Consider the following 20598-nt stretch of genomic DNA (forward strand, 5'->3'; position numbering starts at 1 on the left):
CAGAAAAGAGTGCGCTCTCACATGGCCTCCACAGCCCCCCAAATCATGTGAGAATAGGGTGTGCTTTCACACGGTTTTTGGAGGTTGCAGAGGCTGCAAAAAGAGCGTTCTCTCACAGCTGCTTCAAAAATGAGAGCTTCATGAAGCCTGGAGCAGCCTCACATAGGCCATAAGGGCTTGTCAACAGAAAGATCACCTGAAGGTAAGCAGCGTATAGCAGATCCTCCGGAGCGCTTGGGCTGCAAAGCGATTGCACCATTCTCCAAGGCTCAGGTGCCTTTTTGAGTATCAGTGATGGTCTGGGCCTTCACTTCAGGCCTAACCTTGGCGCTGTTGCTGAGTGCCACTATTCAGGATGACATAGGTTTTGAGGGTGGGGGAGATAGAAAATTGTTTATCTTTTATTTGAGGTGTGGTATGTGACACACCAGCACTCTCAAATTAGGCATTTGTCAAATTTTTGACAGGCCAGCCCAAAAAGTTTGCCATCAGTGGCATAGGCTGACCCTGGTAGATATGTCCTCCATACAAAGCTAGCAAGAAAATGCACTTGGCAGTAGAAAAAAGGGGGGGTCTGATTTGCAAATTAGGCATCAAAAGGAGCAACTCTTCTTCTCAACAAGGAATATGGGTTAGGCATTGTTACGGTTATATATTAAAAAGCAGAATGTGATGGCAATGTTTGGAGCAATTCTGGAGGTTGCATACCATTCAGAGCCTCAGACTGTTGTATGTTTACATTTTAGTAGCTGGTAATCTCACACTAACACCACCACAATCCAAACATGTTCTTGTGCAAGTGGCAGTATGCTTTACTGTAGCTTTTGGGGAGCATCTGCTCTTAGGTGACTGCAGCATCCTCAGCTGACTGGTGCTGCAGCCTTGCAGCGGCCATGTAGTAAATCACCCCATGGAACTGGCTGCAGCAAGCGCCTTTCCCAGAGGCCAGAGCCAGGGTCTGACAGAAGTCAACAGGAATTTCCACAGGCTGTGGTTTGGACGCAAAGAAGATGATGTTTTGGCACTTAAATGCACACACTCGTATATGAAGCTAATTGCAAACACATACAGACACACACAGACACTACGAACCACATATATTATTACAGTCCATGTTTTCCCCACACTTACTACAATGGCAAACACTTCCTGGCATGTGCCTGTAACTCCTAAGCCAATCTGGTTGCATTACTGCATCCAAATTGTAAGATATATTTTGAGTGACAGGTTTCTTATTTGTATAGGGTATGTTTTCCCTTTTTCCAATATTTACCTGCAGGAGCATCTCACCAATCTAATGTTACTTTAGAGCAGTTTCTCAACCTCAGCAACTTTAAGCTTTATAGACTTCAACTCCTAGATTTCCCTGGTTAGCACGCTGGCTGGGGAATTCTGGGACCTAAAGTCCAGAGTTGAAAGTTGCTGAGTTGAGAAACATTGCTCTAGTATCTGCAAACCTTTTCATTACCTTCTGCCCAAGACTTCACTTCTCAGACATTTTTAAACTAAGAACTTTCCCTGTTCAGTTAACCATGGCATTGTAAGCTTGTGAGAAAGCTTAATTTCACCCTCAGTTGCTAATGTAGCATTTCTCCTTTTATTCAGACACCATCCCAGGATAAGCCTCAAGTCTGCAAAATCTATTAGGCTTTGTCACCCAATTCCCCTGAAGGGAATTTATGGGACAGCAGTGACTTGAAACAGGGGCAAAATAAAAATGAATGGGGAAACCAAATACTATGTCTTTCAAGTTTCTGGTGACCTAAAGACAGGTAAACAGCACTTCAACTGTGTGGCTAGGATCCTGAAAAATGTTTTCTTCATGGGTACAAATGCAGAAGGGACTCCTCTCAAATTGCAAATAATTCTGCAAGCATCCTAGATTGGCTTCTAAGTCCTGGCAGGCCAGAAACCCACTAATACAGAGGAAATGTAGATTTTGATCCAGCTTAGTTTCTGGAGTTTAACAATGTAGGTACTGATTCCCCCCCAATAGTTTGTTCTTCAGCTAATGTGCTTTGTCCTCTCATGGAAGCTGGTTTATCTTTCTACGTCAAAGCCCAGCTTTCCAATCCATTTAAGCTAGTCTATGGTTTGATTTCATGGACAGGGTTTTTTAAAATAAACATCTTCTCTATCTTTTGAATTCTAACTGAAGCAATTTTCTAAAATCAAATTGTATTTTTATTAACTGCATTGATGTGATCGTGGATTTAAATCTTAGGGTTGATTATGTAGTTTCAATGCTCACTCTGCTATACATTATATACGAGTAGTGTTTGGTTTGAAAATCATTAAAATAATTTCATTTTAACCAAGAAACTAACACTTGTGTAAGCAAGAAATGTAGCAAAACAAAAATCTGTTCTGGCTAATGGATTCTGAAATCTTTAATCAAACCACAAGAAGACACGGGCCTGAGGTGGGGAACTCATGTTTACTGAGGGGAAGCACATAACATATGCAGATTGACACAAGAGTTAGGTTGAGTGTCTGATGCTCAGGAACCAGATTAATCAGGTTTACCTGCTCTATCGTAATCGAGGGGATAAATGCCCACCAGAGGACTACTATCGTTTGAAGCGGGAGTATAAAGGATAAAAAAAAAGTTAGGTCAATGAATGAATTTGGTTTCCCAAATAAAACTAGAGACCAACTTTCTCTCCATTAACTATACCAAACAGTTTTACAAACATAGATCAGTAAAAGAGCAAAATAATAAATTAACCTTTGCACTCCAGATTCAATTTTGCCAGTGGGCTGTGCTGTTAGCAACAACTGCAAATCTTGCAAAACTAATTTTTGTCCCCAAATGACAATCTATTTCTCCTCCTGGCTGCAAACAGCAAACACTCTCCAACTAAAACTTTAATGTTCCAAGTCCTTATATAGGAGAAGTTCTTGAGGTTCTGGGACCATGCTGGTTTTAACATGTCTCCCTTCCTTGACTCTAGCCTCTGAAAAATCTAGCTCCAATATAGAATTTTTGCCACTTTGGTCCAGGTTTTTTCTTCCTGCAGTGGCAGGACCAGATCAACACTGTTCTCTACCCATTAAATCATATAGGGCAGCTTGCAATAAACTGAGATAGGACCAAGCTGGCAGTCAAGAGAAGAAAAAAGGGTATCTCTTTGAGGAATTCTTCCTTGTTGCTCGCCCTCTATTGGAAGCAAGTCTTCTCTTGGAAGGATTAGGTATGTTTCCATGATGGAGCAAGGGACCCACAGAAAGCAGGTCAGCAGTCCAAAGCTCGTCTTATGATCCCTATGGCTGATATTGCAGCAGGCACTTGTCATATGGCTGGCTGGAGCACGGTGTAAGGGGTTAGGCCTTCCCTATTCATTTGCAGACACTAACCCACTCTGTGGAAGGACACTCCTCACACTGCACATGGCAGCACCAATGGAAACGGCACTGGCAACGCTGAGCTTGCACCTCCTGCAGCATGTTGTGGCCGCGCCCACAGCACAGGCTGCTACAGCCATTTGGCTGTGGGCTGCTCTTGATGCAAGGGCGACCGTGGGTGCCCGAGGAACCCAGGCTCGGATCTGGCTCACAGAAATCAGGGGAGGATTCATAGAAGATGAGGTGCTTGGTCAGGTGGGAGCTGCGGAGTCGTGGCCAGAAGGCTCCCGAGTTTCTGTTGTCCAGCCGCGAGAGTGTGGCATGGTCCATTCGGTCCCGTAAGATGGAACCCACATGGCGAAAATCAGGGGCTGCTAACCAACATGTCCGAAACTGGCAGCTCCCAGACGGGCCGTGACATTTACACCTGCGCTTGCTCAGCTCTGACACCACCTGCCAAGAGAGACCAGAAGAGAAGGTTAGCGGTAGAAAAAGGTCAAAATCCCCTGCTTCTTTTGATCCCACCAAGGAGTTGAAATTCATGGTACCTGTGGAAAGGGAACAGAGGTGCTGATTGAAATGTATCTTTCCCCCCCTCCCCAGAGAATCCAAAGCCAGCATATATTTCATTTTTTTTTTTAAAATCAGGCCAATCCATAATTTAGCACTTACATAAGAAAGCTAAGGAAGCACCAGCCAAATAAGTTGGATGCGTTATCTCAACTGTTTTAATCTATGGAACAAGTCTGGAATCTCCCAGAATTCCCCTACCTTTCTAGTTGAGTTTCTAATACCCAAACGCTGTATATACTCACAAATACATTTACAAATAAACTGTCCTTCAATTTTTTAGCCAAAAATGTGCCACTCGTAGATAAGTTAACGCTCAAAATGTTGGCATGTTTTAATTTCCACAATTGGCTTATCCTTAGGTAATCCATAGATTACAGTATCTATTTTTCATGATATTTTAGTTAAAAAAATGAGTTAGCTTATCCATGGATGGGCTTATCCATGAGTGTATGTGGATATATCGGTATTTTTTAGAAGTAGCACTGCATGCATTGTATTCATGGATAAGTCCCTCTGCAGAGAAACTGAATCCAATTTTTTTGAGCGCCTTTTGGCACCTAAAATTCTTGGTTTGTTTGTGAGTATATACCATAACCTATTCATGTGTAACACACATATTATGCTATGATTGCTTAATGTCTGATCTGGTAGCTGTTAGAGAGTACAGTCCTCAACTTACAACCACAATGGAGCCTAAAATTTATGCTGCTAAATGAGACATTTCTTAAGTGAGTTTTGTCCCGTTTTATGACCTTTCTTAGATACAGATAATCAGAGTTGGAAGGGACCTTGTAGGTCATCTAGTCCAACCCCCCACCCAAGCGGGAGACCCTACACCATTTCTGACAAATGGCAGTCCAATCTTTTCTTGAAAGTCTCAAGTGATGATCCTTCTTTTCCCTAGACTAGCCATGCCCAGTTCCTGTAACCATTCTTCATATGTTTTAGTCTCCATTCCCCTAATCATCCTGGTTGCTCTTCTCTGTACTTTTTCTAGAGTCTCAACATCTTTTTCATAATGTGACCAAAACTGGATGCAATACTCTAGGTGTGGTCTTACTAAAGCTTTATACAGTGGTATTAGTAGTTCACTTGATCTCAATTGTATCCCTCTGTTAATGCAATTTAGGACTGCATTGGCTTTTTTGGCTGCTGCTGCACACTGCTGGCTCATATTTAACTGGTTGTCCACTAAGACTCCAAGATCCCTCTCACAGTTACTGCTATTGAGCCTGGTTTCACCCAGTCTATATGTGTACTTTTGGTTTTTGGTTTTCTTGCCACAGCTGTTAAGTGAATCATTGCAGTTGTTAGTAACCTGGTTGTTAAGTGAATCTAGCTTCTCAAATGACTTTGCTTGTCAGAAGGTTGCAAAAGGGGATTACATGACCATGGCATATTGCAACTAGGACAAATATGAACCAGTTGCCAAGCAGGCAAATGTTGATTATGGGACCATGGGAATACTGCAAACCATCGTAAATGTGAAAAACAGTCATAATTCACTTTTTTCAGTGCTGTTGTAACTTTGAACACTCACTAAACAAAATGTTGTAAGCTGTAGACTACCTGTTCTTGCAATATATAGCTTTCATGTAGACATGTATGCCACCTGCCTTTCCAACCTTTTAGAGGTTTTTGAGAGTACCAACTACAGACATGTGGATACAATTGACTCTTTTAACACAATACACCTGGATTAAAAAAAACAAAACCTTTGAGAAGTCTCCTTTTCAAAGCTTTTTGAGTAAACTTCACATCAATGGATAAGAGGATGTATCCCCCAAATAGGATTAAACAGGTAATTTCCTCAAAGAGGAAAGAAGTGAAATCCCACAAGGATATTCATAAACAATTTTGAGAAATAAGCAATGAACTGGCTGAGTTTATGGATGACACTGAAATATCCTAAGAGGTAAAAAAAACTAGGCGGGATTGAGATGAGCACCAGAAGGATCTCTTCAAGCTGGATGAATGGTCAGCCAAAGAGCAAATGGAACTGAATTTAAGTGAGTGTTAAGTGATACATGTTGGAACAAAACCCTGTAATTTCACATTTATGTTAATGGGCTTTGAGCCACCTTTAACCCACCAGGAAAATGATCCTGGGACTGTAATGGGTAGCTCAGTGAAAGTGTTGACTACTCAGTATAGAAAAGACTGATTTCACACTAGGGAGGATTAGAAAAGAGACAGAACAAAAATGCTAACCCTATCATAACCCTATATAAATGTATAGTACATACACATCTGAAGTGAGATGTGGATAGTTTATTGTTGCCACATTTGGGGGGGAAATGTAATAACAGAGCTGGAAAAAATGTTAAGATGATGACCCAAATTCAAACATCTTCTCTATGAGGACAAAACCTAGTTTTCCAAACTCTTTAGCTTGGAAAAAAAAAATAGATGAATAAAAACATTCGCAGCATAATAAAAAGTTCTTCACCTTGTCTCAAAATACTACAAATGACATCCTATAACAGGGGTGTCAAACTCGTTTTCAATGAGGGCCGCATCAGGGTTGTGTTTGACCTTATGGGGGGGGAGGGGATGGCCAGGTCAATTTCACTTGTGTCAGGGGTACCTTTGGTAGCCCGAGCACTCGGCCAACAAAAACAGAGCTTGGGAGGACCGCATGCAGCCCTCCTGAGCTGTGTTTTTGCTGGCAGAGGCACCACAGGCCGGTCCTTTGCTGTTTCCAAAGCGGCCCCGCGGCCAGATCTAAGCACCCCGTGGGCCTCCCCCGGCCCGCAGGCCTTGAGTTTGACACCCCTGTCCTATAAGATGGATGAGAAGATTAAAAATAGATCGCAGAAAGCACTCCTTCACATAATGAACCTGAGTAATTCTTTGACACAAGACATGGCGAGGATCACTTCCGTGATGACTTCTAAAGGTATTGGATAATTTAATGGAGGATAAGTCTATCCAAAGCGGTTGATTGTGGTCGTGGAGACCCAACATTTCCTCTCCAGTGTAACTCGAAGGACTACTTATAGGAAGCAATGGCTGGAATGTCCCGTACATAGCCTCCAAACTCATAGGCAATGGTGCATTTCAGTTTAATTCATTCTAAAACCTATTTTATTGCTGTAACAAGTTCTATCCATTATAGCTTCAATATTGAAAAAGCATCTATAAGTAAAGTCAGGACAAATCTGGAAAGTGTTCTGCAATAGAACATATTCTCAGACAGGAGTCAAATAAACCCACATTCATGTTTATTTAAAGAAAGTAACTAATTTTCCAGTTTTCTTGCGTGCCAAAAACTTTAACCTTAGGCTGTCTACTATTGACCTCACCCCTTTCCTAAGAGGTCTGTAGGGGGCGTGCATAAGCGCACCAACGTGCCTACCGTCCCTGTACTATTGTTTCTTTTATTTTTCTTATATGTACCCATTTCATGTATTCGTAACTATATATATATACAGTACTTATACCTATTATCTTGTAAGTGATTGACAAATCAAAATAAATAAAATAAATAAATAAATAAATAAATTTTGCAGAATGCCTCAATTCTGGATGATGATACATGCAGGCAACTTTTTAAGCGGGTCTCTAAACTTGCCCCTAAATTTCTTATTATCCAGAGTGTTGTGTTGATGTAAGCACAGTTCACTCTCTCATATGAGAAAGTTTCATTTAGAGGAGCTAAGCATTTCTGTTGGATCAGCTACTCAAGCATAATTCCTGATTAATAGAAGTGAGGTCCATGCAAAAGAAGGAAATCCTAATGCTCCCTTATATTGGGAATACATAACATAAATAATTCTGCTAAATCTCTATATCTAATGTAGAAATACAGTAGAATTCCTGAACGGAAGCAAGCATAATTAGAATAGTAAATCATGCAGAAACACAGCAGGCACCTTCTCTCTGAGAGTAGGTTGTTGGAATGTATTTCTCCTGCACACCATAGTGTCTCAACACAAGGTTTGGGAAAAGAATCTGAATTTAGTTGAGACACGTTTAGTATTATCAACTTTATGTTCTCAAACTGATCTCCATGACCATGACAGCTATACACTAGCAATAAACATTAAAAAAAAAACACCATGAAACCTGAATATATTAAATACTGCACCAGATAACAGATATAGATTAACTGTTATTTACACCAAGTAATGCAACTGTGGCAGAATCGTAGCAGTAAGATTTGTCTCCATGATTACGCTTTCGCAGAGCTTTCATTATGCTATGTATTAATGACAACATTTCCACCCTCTAAAACCCCACCCAAGATTCACACCTTACCTTTCTGCCCACACGATGACTGTGTAGCTGCATCCGGGCATGAGCATCACGGGGTTTTCTTCGTGGGTCCAAAAAATGCCGGGCAAATCTCTGGGCATATGCAAAATCTGCACTGCAGCCACCCCATTCCCAGGTGTCCTGCGGGCTAGGCTGTCCCCACAACGAGGATGGCATAGTGGGCAGGCTTTTGCCCCGGCTTAGAGACTGCAGTTGGCTGAGTTTCAGTTTCTGGTTCTCCGTGCCTTGCCTGGCACAGCCACAGCTTTGTAATTGTCCCAGACTGCATGCAGTAGCCACTGCATGGGTCACACCGGCTGCTAGCAAGGAGAAGACAAAGGCACTTTCCCGGAAGCCTAGGAAGCAGACACAGGGAAGAGTAAAGAGTCTTTAAAGCCAAGAAGCCTTTACATAAGAAGTACATGTGTTCAAGGTGATGTTGACTCTTGAGCATTTAGGCGTAAGATCACTAGGTGTCAATGTCTCCCTTAATCCTGCCACAATTCCTTCACGTTTTTTTTTTAAATTGAGGACTACAGTATTCTGTCCATTTTACATCATCCTCCCACCTAAATTCAGAGCTGAAATAATCCACATCTCGGGTTGAAGAAAGCTGGATTCTCATCCTTTCATCAAATTAAGCATGTGTGCATATGTAACAGCTAATAATTCAAGCTGAATTAAAGCTGTGGGTGGTCTTTAAAAATCTACTCTAAAACTATTTATCTTCACAGTATGGATGAGTTATTACAGCTTGCTCCCCTAAAGAACTTCTGGATCTTCCTGCCTCACTAATGCACTAATCCCTTGGGAAAAAACAATTACTCCTAAATTACTCCATAGCTTAAATATGCCCTTGTCTACTGATGCCTCCAGATACGTTGGACCTCAACGTTCTGTAAAATCACAGAGACACAATTGTTGGGCAGGTTGGGAGTTAATGCGCTGCAATTCAACACGACTGGAGAACAGCAGGTTGAGAAACATGAGTATTGCATTGAGCTCATTAGGACTGTTAAGCATCACACGTGCCTAGAGCTGGTGTTTTTCTTCTTGATTGTTGTTTATAAATTGATAGAGACTTGCTTTATAATGTAAATTAGCCATGGTATCTATCATCACAGTGCCTCTAGTCCCTAATATCTATTAGGCATTTCCTCCTTAATCCAGTCTTCATTAGTCTCCTGACGCTTCTCCTATTCCTGTGAAAGCAGATGAGCCACACCAAACTCATGACACATCAAGCAGCAGCTGACACATCAAGCAGCGGCTCAGCCCAGGTGCTTAGGTTGGAGCTTGTTCCAGCTCTTGCCTGCCCAGAGGCCTTGCTTTGAACTCAGGTTTAAATTTAGAACCGGCTCCTTCAAAGCTCAATTAATAAAAGAGATGCAAAGGACAAAAGAAAAGAGCTGCCTGCCAATTTGCCTCTGGAGTCAGGTGTTGGCCACTCTTAGCACAACCAAGGCAAGAGGCCTGGGTGAGGCAGCACCTGGGAAGAAAGGCAGGGGTGTAGAAGAGGGCAGCCATGACCAGGCAGGCTTAGCAAAATACTCTCAGCTGCTTCCTCCACCTGGGAGACAATGCCTGCTGCCATGCCACCCACGGAACACGGATGCGGACAGGCAGCAGAATCATTGCTATTCACTGCTCCCAGTTGTTGGTCCAGCTAGGGAGAAAAGGAAGCAAAAGCAACGAATTGCTGCTGTTGCTTTTGGCGGGATTCCTTTTCAAGTCAGGAATCCACCCTCAAGGGTGCCTTTTCCCAACTCCACTGGTGGTCAAGGATCTTCTACAAATTACCCCTTTTCTGAAGACTGTGCCCAAGCAGTTATGATCAGGTTTGACCATTCCTTAAAAAGGAGGATGGTCCTCCTAACTTTGGCCCTCCTAATGAGGCTAAACTTCAACTCCCAGCATTCCTCCCAGTACGACTAATGGGGAGGGATGCTAGGTGTTGGAGTTCACAGCCAAGGATCCTCCCTCCACAGCACAGATAACAGGAACAAAGGAAGGAACCAATGAGAGCGAGCCAACCAAAGAAATTCAAGCTCAGCAGCGCGATCCTTACTGATGCAAGGAAAAGGAACAGCTGGTGGCTGCTGCTGCTACTATTTGGTAGGAGTTAGCAATAAACCATTTTGAAGTGATGGGGCAAAGATTATTATTATTATTATTAAATTTATTTGCCAACTCCCAGTTCAAAGCAATTCTGAGCGGCTCAAAGATGCTATTTGCTGGCAGCAGCCCTACAGCAATTACATCCTGTTACCCCTACCCCCTTTTACTTGTTCCTCTTCCTGGTGTAACCAATTTTACTTCCAAACTGAAAATAGTTGGCTGCATAGTACAATGTACAATGAAGGAAGAATTCCTTTCAGATAGCTTAGACCAGGGGTCCCCAATTCCTGGGCTACGGCCCAAGACTTTTTGGTTTCAATATCCAAACTGAGTTAAATCAGGGGTAGAAACTCAAGGCCCAGCTGACTATATCCAATTTTCAGCTTTCAGAGGACATCTAAACTGTGTTGACAAATCAACAGTTTCCAAGAGCATAATTGTCCCAGACTTTTCTTTTTGCGAAGATGGGGACAAAATCAGAAGCAAAATTGGTACCCTAAACCCACTAAAGCACGTAATTTACCCTTTTAGAGTACCCTTTTAGTCACAAAAATACCCCTCCCCCTTTCTCTCGATCATAAAAATATCCAGGGGTGATACATTTAGCCTCATGCACTTCAATAACCCTAGTCTGTAGTCCTGGAAATTTCCCCATCCCCTTTTTCTTAAAGTGTTACCCCTAATTCCAAAAATTCAGGGAAGCTGTTTGAAGGGTCCATTAATGGAGTTGGCATCAGTGCAGAGATGCAGCAAGTCCCTGTAAAAGGCTAAGTTTTACTATAGAGTTGTTCTTTCAACCCTTTTGCCCTTCTTCAGTCTCCTTATTTCCGTGACTTACCAAGGCAGAGAAAGTTCTTCAACTTCACATTTTCTTTTTGCAGCAAGGCAAAAAAACAACAACACCTGCCCAATTCAGTATTTTGCAATAGCAACACCGCTTCACGGGGCTTTATAGCCCTCTCTAAGTGGTTTAGACAGTCAGCATATTGCCCTCCCAAACAATCTGGGTCCTCGTTTTACCAACCTTGGAAAGACGGAAGGTTGAGTCAACCTTGAGCCGGTCAGAATTGAATTCCTGGAGTGAGCAGTGAATTAGCCTGCAGTACTGCATTCTAATCACTGCGCCACCATGGCTCTTTTAATACCTACTGTAGCATTTAAAAATAATCCAGGAAGGGTAATTAAAAGCTAATATTTTTAAATGACAAGGACAGATTTCTGATTCTTATTCTCACAATACTTTCTAGGTGCAGAAGCTCATGAGCCGGGTCAATTTCCCTCATCAGACCCGCTCTCCCTCCTTTTAAATTTCTAATGACCTATACAGCCTATCTTCATGAAACAAATCATGTTTGTTGGAAGCAATTTATATTTGAAGCCTTGAAGGAGCCATGAGGGAAAGAAAGGACTTTATCCAAGAGGTTTAGTAACTAAATGAAGACCAGCTAGATCTGAAACCAAAGGCTGCAGGTTCCTTTTCTCCATGCAATGTTCCACGGGCATGGTCTTACCATACCTTCCTTCGGGGTGCTTGCATTTATATTTTTCATATAGATCTATTCATGCCAAGATGCCAATTCTTTCATTGTTTTTCTGTAATCCCATGTTACTTTATCTCTGTGGGCACTAATATCAGTCATGGGGGTAAAGGAGAGGACAGAAGGGGAACCAGGGGCAGCGAGAGACGAACCAACTCCTAATTTTATTGCCCACCAACCCCAACAAAGAGGGAAGAAAACCTCCATTCCCCTGCCCAGCATTTTCTCCCACTTAATCCTGTTCTCACCTCTCTTCAGGATGGCACTGTTAAAAAGCACAGTGCCGCCACTGCTCAGGTCCGAACAATCCCAGCGCCTCTCTTGCAACTGGTGTTGGCACTCGTGGAGGGCAAGGTGGATGCCCTGCAAGGCTGAAGCCATCATTTCCGGGCTGCGTACACATAGTCCAAACTGGCGCCGGGTCAGCCAGGGCAGGGTCATGCACATGGCGTTAGAATTCAGAACAGATTCTGCCAGCACTTTGGGTCCCAAGGAACCGTGGCCCAGCATTCTGAAAGAAAAAGAAAAAAAAAATGAGAGGAAAAGAGAAAATGGGCAGGAAGTGTTTTTATTGCTGGGAGAGCAACTGAGCGAGGGAGGGGGAGGGAGAGGGAGGGAGGGAGGGAGAGAGAGAGAATAGGTTCAATTGTGCACCCCCTGATGTAATGGAATGTGTGAACCACCTTGGCAAATGAGAGAAAGATATGTTCATTGGAAAAAATAAGTCAAGATAGGCAGGAACCCCCAGTAGTTTAATGGTCAGAGAAAGAAACTTAGGACCTGCCCTAATGGATCAAGCAATTAAAAATGACAGTGGAAAAGTCTGTACTTTCGGACTCGGAAGATTCTGTTAAAGCAACCTTACCATTAAGTAGAATTAGTTTATCTAGTTGTATTTCTTATCTGGTTTCTCTGGGAAGGCTGACATCCTAATTGTAGCATCAACATGCCCGGTAACCACTTTTTTTTAATCCCGTGTCCTCCCAGGGTGTCAGGCTTCCCAGGTAGATCAGACAGGAAACACAGCCAGATGAGGTAATTCTACTTTATTGCAAGGCTACATTAACAGAGTCTTACAAATCTGAAAGTATAAATCTCTGGCTTCTCTGTTCACAGCCTGATACGTTAGAGGGAGCTCCTTTCTTCCTCTACCTGTTATGCAACTGCGGGTTCCTCTCCTCCCCTTATCTAACTGTTCCCTAGGCAGCATCTCATTTGCCTGTCTCCCAAGGCCATTTCCACACACCAGAGATCAGGGTTGCGTTTGCCTCACACTCAGCACAGAGCTAAGTTGATTTGGAGTCATCCTTCGCGGATCTAGTTTCAAAGTAGTGCAAGGGTTCTTCTCCTGAAACCATTTTGACCACTCATGCAATCTAACACAATTCCTCACTGGCATGGTTGTGGGGGCGGACAGAGTTGGGATCTGCCCAGGTCCTATCACCCCACTGTATGCTACCGAAAACCTGCCCTTAGTACAGTAGCCATTTGGGTTAGGTTGTAGGAAAGACCAGATATGGAGCACCTACCATCTGTGTACTTCTACAAATTGTTGATGCTACAATTTGGCAGCTTTAAGATGGGTGGACTTCTCAGAATTCCAGGAGGCCAAACACTGATCTAGGTTAGGGGTCCCCAAACTTGGCAACTGTTAAGACTTGTGGAATTCAACTCCCAGAATTCTCCTGGCTGGAGAATTCTGGGAGTTGAAGTCCACAAGTCTGAAAGTTGACAAGTTGGGAGACCTCTGATCTAGGTACTTGGTTATTCACATACAACTTGACCAATACTTTTCAAAAATCTAACCAGCACTCTCTCAAGGTCTTATGTACACTCCTAGTAAGAAAAGCTGTAGCACCCATTTTTTAAAAATATGAGTTTAGCTTTCTTTTGAGAGCAGCTCTGGATCTATGTTTAAAAATTAGGACTAATGCTCTCAAGTGATCTACAGTGATCTAAAACAAAAAAGTAAGGTTCGGCTAGCTGTGTGTTATGGCTTTTGTCACATTACAACTTTTTTCCATGCTTCTGCCAACAAGGGATTTCACATGGCTGTCCTTTATTACTATTTTAATTATCTGGGGCTTGGAATGGCACAATTTTGCCTGCTCTGCTTTAATACCACAGCTGCTCTTCATCTACTTCCAGGTGCGGCCAGCCGTGGGAACAAAACTGGATTAGCTGCCATCACTGGAATTCCATTGCAAGGCTAACTGAAGATGCAAGTAGCTCAGTGGCCACTCTGCTTTATACTGTGCCCTTCTGTCTCCCATCCATGGACATGTGTTTAACTCTCTTTCAGAAAAGTGCTAGACCTGTGTTCAAAATTAGCCAATGGGAACAGACTGTGCATCTGATATCCACCTGACAGTCTGACAGGTGGATAAATGTACTCTCCCCAAAATACACCTACACTCACTCAGCTGTGTCTGATCCCTGATGGGAATGCAATTGGTATTTCCTGTCCTACCAGCAAGTGATGCTTGGTGGGAAGTAAATAGCAATAGAATTTGGACTTATACACTGCTTCATAATGCTTTTCAGTCCTCTCTAAATGGTTTACAGAGTCAGCCTATTGCCCCCAACAATCTGGGTCCTCCTTTTACTGACCTCTGAAGGACGGAAGGCTCGGTCAACCTTGAGCCGGTTAGGATCGAACTGCTGGCAATCGACAGAATTAACCAGCAGTATTGCATTCTAACCAGGCTGAAGATCAAGGTTGGAGGACTCCACCAATCATATTTCCTAACTATTTCCACATTAAAACTGTAATGGCAGCATCAATTACCCCCCTTGTTACTGAGATACAATAGGATTCACCAATCAGGGCAGGTGCATTCCGTGACATACTTTTCTACCAGAGCAGTAACTGATGAATATTACTTTAATATGGCTATTTGGCTATGTCCAGGATCTCCAATTAAGGACCAGTCACTGAGTGAATAAAATTAATCCAAACCACCAGATCAGGGAACACAACAGAATAGTTGTGATCAGCTGTAACAGCTGGTAGTAGCTGCTTATTATGCTACCCTTTTTTTATTTTCCTTAGAGGATATTTAAATGTATTATAAATAATCTAACCCAGCAGGAAATGGTAGTGGCTCTCTGGCTTAAATACCAAGCAAGAGGGAGAGGCTTGTGACTCAAGGAAAGGCTTGCCAGTGTAGTTTGTAACATGCCACACAAAATGGTGGAGCAGCATCATTTCTGCCTCTTTTCCCAGGCACCAAAATTCTTTCTTTTCCACGTATTTTGAACCAAATTCAGATAGGAGGTATATTCTCAGATAGGAGGTATATTCACTTCCAGGTGGGAACTGAAGAATGAAGTCGAACTGTTCTGAAACTCCAAAGACCACTGGAGTTGGTCGGCTAATAAATTTAAATACAGGTAGTCCTCAACTTACTATAATTCATTTAGTGACTGGAGTTAAAACGGTGCTGAAAAACGGGACTTATGACCTTTTTCACCCTTACAATCATTGCAGCATCTCCATGGTCATGAAATTAAAATCCAGCCGCTTGACAATTGGTTCATATTTATGATGGTTGCAATATTCTGGGGTCCCCTTTTGCAACTTTCTGACAAGCAAAGTCCATGGGGAAGCCAGATTCACTTAACAACTGTGTTACTAGCTTAACAACTGCAGTGGTTCACTTAACAACTGTGGCAAGAAAGGTCGTAAAATGGAACTTTAACAAATGTTTCACTTAGCAACAGAAATTTGGGGCTCAATTATGGTTGTAGTTCAAAGACAATCTGTACATACATACACACACACACACACACACACACACAATTACATACATACATACATGTTTTCTGCACATGACAGAAGAGGAGCCAGATGTTCTGGCCACCAACACTGGCTCCGCTACAAAACCTTCTAGATGGTTTTATATTCTGACAGAGGGGCAGAAGCCAAAAGGATGGAGTGTGTGGGAGAAAGAGGTAATGAAAAATCGTATCTCCTGCATTTTAATGTTTAATGTTTACTCCACACAGCGCTCTCTCTCTCTCTCCCTCTCTCTCTCCACAGAGCCAGGCTAAGTGCATTTTGTCAAACATGTGTGCTGTAGAGTTGTTATAAAAAAAAAGCTTTCTGGCCATCCAGCCAGGCTCCACCACCTAAGGGAGAGGGCTGCACCTGGGTGGTGGAGTCTGCAGGAGGAAATTCCCTACCTGGGCCCCCTCTGGCACTAGATAAAAGCAAGGTTGGAGATCAAAAGTATCCCCCCAAGGCTCAGCACCCAAAAATGGGGGAGTGGGAGTGGAAGGATGTTCCCATGACAAAAGGCAGCGCCCCTCCCAGATCTAAAAGCAGGGTGTCTCTGCAGCAGAGGGAATAGAGTAGGAGTAGCCCAGGCAATGGGAGACACAGACATATGAATGTGGGGAAAAGGGAATGGAGCCAGGTTTCCTGATGAGAAGAGGCCACCATAGCAACCACCCAATAGAGGCAGAATATCCTCAAAGCAATTGGATGTATAGCTTTATCAATTCCTGCATGCCTTGTCACTGCCATCACACACACAGTCTTCCAGGAAAGCATCTCCCAATAGCTACAAACGCTTTGCGCCGAAACGCCCGCAGACGAATTCTCAAGAAGACCGAACACTTGCCTCGCTCCTTCTCACTTGACCAAACCCACCCTCCCAAAAACCAGCCTTTCACTCAGGGCAGGAACATAAGATACAGAACAATGCCACTTTTCTCATTCACAGCAGCAGTGCAAGAGAAGAATGGCTGCAGCATTCGCAAAGGCAGGTTGCGTTCCAGGAAAGTAAAGTTCACTAAGCGATGAGGTTTACCCTTAAGGAAGCAGACCTCTACTTCAAGACGGTTTGGGGATAAAACCTTGTTTGAATCCAGTGGAACGTTCATCTGATCGAACAAGCTGAGGACTATGCTGTAACTGGCTCATCATAATTTATAGTGGCTACTCATAAACCAGAGTTAAGTTCCCCAGGGCTTTCGTGATCAGGTGGTAAAATTTCCTGATCACCCCTTTCCTAAGAGGTCTATAGGGGGCTTGCATAAGCACACCAACGTGCCTACCGTCCCTATCCTATTGTTTCTTTTTATTTTTCTTATATGTATCCATTTCATGTATTCATAACTATGTTTATACTTATACCTATTATCTTGTCAGCGATTGATAAATTAAATCAAATCAAATCAATCAATCAATAAGCCAGAGCTAAGTTCCCCAGGGCTTTCCTGATCACGTGGTAAAATATGGCAGTGGTGTCATGACTTCTATTATTGCTCTGCAGAATGGAAAACTTCCCACTCCTAGTGTTGTCTATTAGGGCCGTGCAATGCACTGGTTTGGATTTAAAAAAAAAAATTGGGGGGTGGGGGAGGGGCTTTGGAGCTTTCATTCTTTGCATACATTAATTAAAGCCTACAGAAGCTGCAAGGAGCCAATAAATCTCCAAAAGACCACAGGACCTCTTTCTTCTCTGAAGCTGGGAGTGTCCTCAAAGCATCTGAGATGGGGAAAAAGGCCATCAGCGGATGGCACAGCTTGGGTCCCAAAGTTGCACACGGACACAACTGCCACCAAAGCCTCCATATTTCCCCAAATTGTACTTCTTAATGGACAGTGTGAGAAAATGGTGAACCTATTGCTAGGTTTACATTAAAGCAGACTGAATCTTGTCCCAGGTCTACCCACTTTTTTTGGAATGCAACCCTTGACGTGCCACAAAAAGGCCAAGGGTGACCCTTGAATAGTTGTAGAGCCTGAAAAATCAGAAAAAGGTTCATGCGAATTCTTCTCTCTCCAAAGCCCACTCACACAAACACTCCAGTAGAGAACCTCTCAAGCGCCACAGCCCTTTGCCACTTGCCTAGTCAGTCAACAGTGGCAAGCAGGTGACTTAATGCAGACATGGTTGCCTTATGCCTCGTTCTCCCTGCTATCTTTAAAAGCTTCGCTTTTCCCAAATTGATGTCTTCCAAAGGTGCAAGGCTTAAGCTACGCAACCTCTCATTCGCTACCTGTCTGGTTAACAGGCTGCGAAAGAGTATCTTAAGCAATGCTTTGTTTTCAAGAAAGAAAGGAAGCAGAAAAGGAAACCCTCATGCCACACCGTTTCCAAATTTCAACAAGGTTTAAAACACGGAACATCCTGGTTTCTGTTCCGCTCCCAGAGGCAGAAGTCCTTGGTCTGTAGAAGGGGAAGAATGGTGCTTGCCCCGCGAGTTATGGAACAGGACATTAGGCCATTGATCCTTTTAGTCTGGTGTGGTCACTGGGTTAGCATTCCAAGGCCTGAAGCAGTCCTCAGCTTGGCTATCTGAAATGTTTTCGCTACATGTTTTTGATTGCAGGAAGTACGAATTCAGCAACAGAGTGGTCAATGTCTGGAACTCACTACCTGATTCTGTTGTCACCTGCTCAAACCCCCACTCCTTTACCCTCAAACTAACCTCTATTGACCTCACCCCATTCCTAAGAGGTCTGTAAGGGGCATGCATAAGCACACAATCGTGCCTACTGTCCCTGTCCTATTGTCCCCAATTATTAGTTCCTATTTCTTGTATTTAAATTTATGTTTATTCTTGTTTCTGTTGTATTGTAAGCTTTTGACAAATAAATACAAATACAAAAAAAATGTGTTGGAGCAGCACAATGCAGGTAGTCCTTGACTTACAACCATACACTTAGGGACAGTTCAAAGTTATGATGGCGCTGAAAAAAGGGAGCTACGACAGGTTTTCCCGCTTACCGCTGTCAGTGTTCCTGCAATCCCAGGATGAAAATTCAGGCCCTTGGCAATGAATGATGGTTGTAGCATCCCAGGGTCACGTTTGCCATTTGCGCCCTTCCCAACCAACATCCAACAACCAAAGTCAATTGGGGGAAGCTGGATCTGCTTTAATGACTGCAGGTTTCATACAACAGTGACAGTTTCACTGAATGACCATGGCAAAATAAAGGTCATACATCGAGGGTGACTCATTTAACAAGCACTTGACTTAGCAGTGGAAGTTCTGGTTCCAATTGTGGTCATAAGTCAAAGACTGCCTGTAACTGAGCTTGTCGGAGATGATAAAGAATTTGAATCCAGTATTTGGGGGGCCGGGAGGGGCATTAGAGCGGGAAAGACTCTATTAATGCACAAAGACAAGCAGACTGGAAAGTTTCACAAAAATATCTGATTTAATACTGGAGCACTACTAATGGCAGTTGCCCATTTCACCTTCATTCTAATTATTGGCTTTACAGGAGACACCAAACATGTACATCAGAAATGCCTCCATAGTTGTTATACACAGAGCTCTTACAGCATCTAATTTAGCCTACACGAAAAACACCCTTCCTGATGGCTGCTTGCTGATACCTGAGATGAAGAAACATGACATACCACTCTTCTCCTACATTCAGCACCAAGAACAACCAATGATTGGCTCATGGGTGACATCCACCCGACAATCTGACAGGTGGATAAAGGTACTCTCCCAAACTCACCTACCCTCACCCAATTGTGTCCCATCCCTGATAGGAACACAATTGGCATTTCTTGTCTTATCACCAAGTGAGAAGGTTGGAAGATTCCACCAATTACATTTCTTAACTATTCTCACAATAAAAGTGTTAAGACCACCATTGTCATCCAATCGCCTTTTTCACGACCCCTTTGCCAGCCTGTTGGGTTTAGACGGCTATCTGTAAGCATGCTCAGAGGCTATCAGCTCATCCCAAGAATAAGGTTCAAGGTCACATTCTGGAGAGCCCTACTTCCTGCTTCCCTCAATTTAAACTCTACACTTAGAATTTGTGCTCCTATTTAATGGGAAGGGGAAGGATAAAAGGGCAAAATTGGGCTGAGACTATAGCTGCAGAGGCTGTTCTCACCCTATTATTGGCTCTGTAGAGGGGAAGGTGCAGTGGTGATATTCAATTTTTTTTACTATCGGTTCTGTGGGCATGGCTTGATGGGTGTGGTGTGGCGTGGTGGGCGTGATGTGGCTTGGTGGGCATGGCAGGGGAAGGATACTGCAAAATCCCCATTCCCTCCCCACCCCACTAACCTGCTTTCCAGCTCTGTTCTCCTGTGCAGGGCAACAAAAGAAGACCCAGCTGATCAGCTGGGACTCGGGAGGCAGAGAATAGATGGGGGCGGGGCCAGTCAGCGGTGGTCTATGCCAGTTCTCCAAACTACTCAAAATTTCCGCTATTGGTTCTCCAGAGCCTGTCAGAACCTGCTGAGTACCACCTCTGGGAAGGTGGGAAAGTGCGCTTAAAGTAAACTGATCTTCTTTGGTATTCCTGCCCTGATCCCAAAGTTCTTCAAAGTGATTTCAAAACCCACATCCTCTTGAGGCTACCTGTTCCAGAATAGGCACCTCCACTCCCAACAGTCTTATTACTTACCCTCTCCAAAGGCAGAGGCAAGCAGCGAAAAAGCAAGTATTCACATGGGGGTTCCTCGGGGCCATGCTGAACTCCACCTGGATGCGTTGGGTTGGTTCTCTAGTGCGGTTGGATGACGCCCTCTCCCTCATGTCCCTGCCAGGGAGGGATGGGGGTGAAGAACCTGCAAAAGGGAAAGCTAAGAACGAGGTGGAAAGCAAGTTGTTTGGAGTCAGTGGCTGAGCTCACATACAATATGGAGGCCTGGTGGCCACATATAAACAACGCATTAAGCTGGATTAGTTTCAACCTTCTATATGTTTTCATGTGGTATGTTGTGTTCGTTTAGTTTATTTTGGGCAAACCAAGAAAAAAGCTAATTCAACTAAAGGTGTTACG

The 20598-nt window shown here is 43.3% G+C and overlaps 1 protein-coding gene across 1 annotated transcript; it reads right to left on the reverse strand.

Annotated features, from left to right (window-relative positions):
- Positions 1–2376: 2376 nt before the first annotated feature.
- WNT10B (Wnt family member 10B) lies at positions 2377–20378 on the reverse strand. The gene is made up of 4 exons (XM_026677386.2): positions 20221–20378; positions 12080–12342; positions 8179–8531; positions 2377–3798 (listed from the first exon to the last, which is right to left on the reverse strand). The coding sequence occupies exons 1-4, from the start codon at positions 20349–20351 to the stop codon at positions 3340–3342; spliced, it is 1206 nt and encodes a 401-aa protein (XP_026533171.2). The 5' UTR covers positions 20352–20378; the 3' UTR covers positions 2377–3339.
- Positions 20379–20598: the final 220 nt, after the last annotated feature.

This window comes from Notechis scutatus, chromosome 2 (assembly GCF_049901735.1).
Source record: "Notechis scutatus isolate UNSWTSFEM ecotype Mainland chromosome 2, rNotScu1.2, whole genome shotgun sequence".
Taxonomy (NCBI): Eukaryota; Metazoa; Chordata; class Lepidosauria; order Squamata; family Elapidae; genus Notechis; species Notechis scutatus.

What these genes read in the sequence shown, in the direction of transcription:
- WNT10B (XM_026677386.2), bottom strand. Translation starts at nt 20,351, where the DNA reads ATGAGGGAGAGGGCGTCATCCAACCGCACTAGAGAACCAACCCAACGC. An exon ending in TGCCTCTGCCTTTGGAGAGG is followed by an intron (nt 12,343 to 20,220) that starts GTAAGTAATAAG and finishes TTTTTCTTTCAG; the next exon opens with AATGCTGGGCCACGGTTCCT. An exon ending in GTCATCGTGTGGGCAGAAAG is followed by an intron (nt 3,799 to 8,178) that starts GTAAGGTGTGAA and finishes CTCTCTTGGCAG; the next exon opens with GTGGTGTCAGAGCTGAGCAA.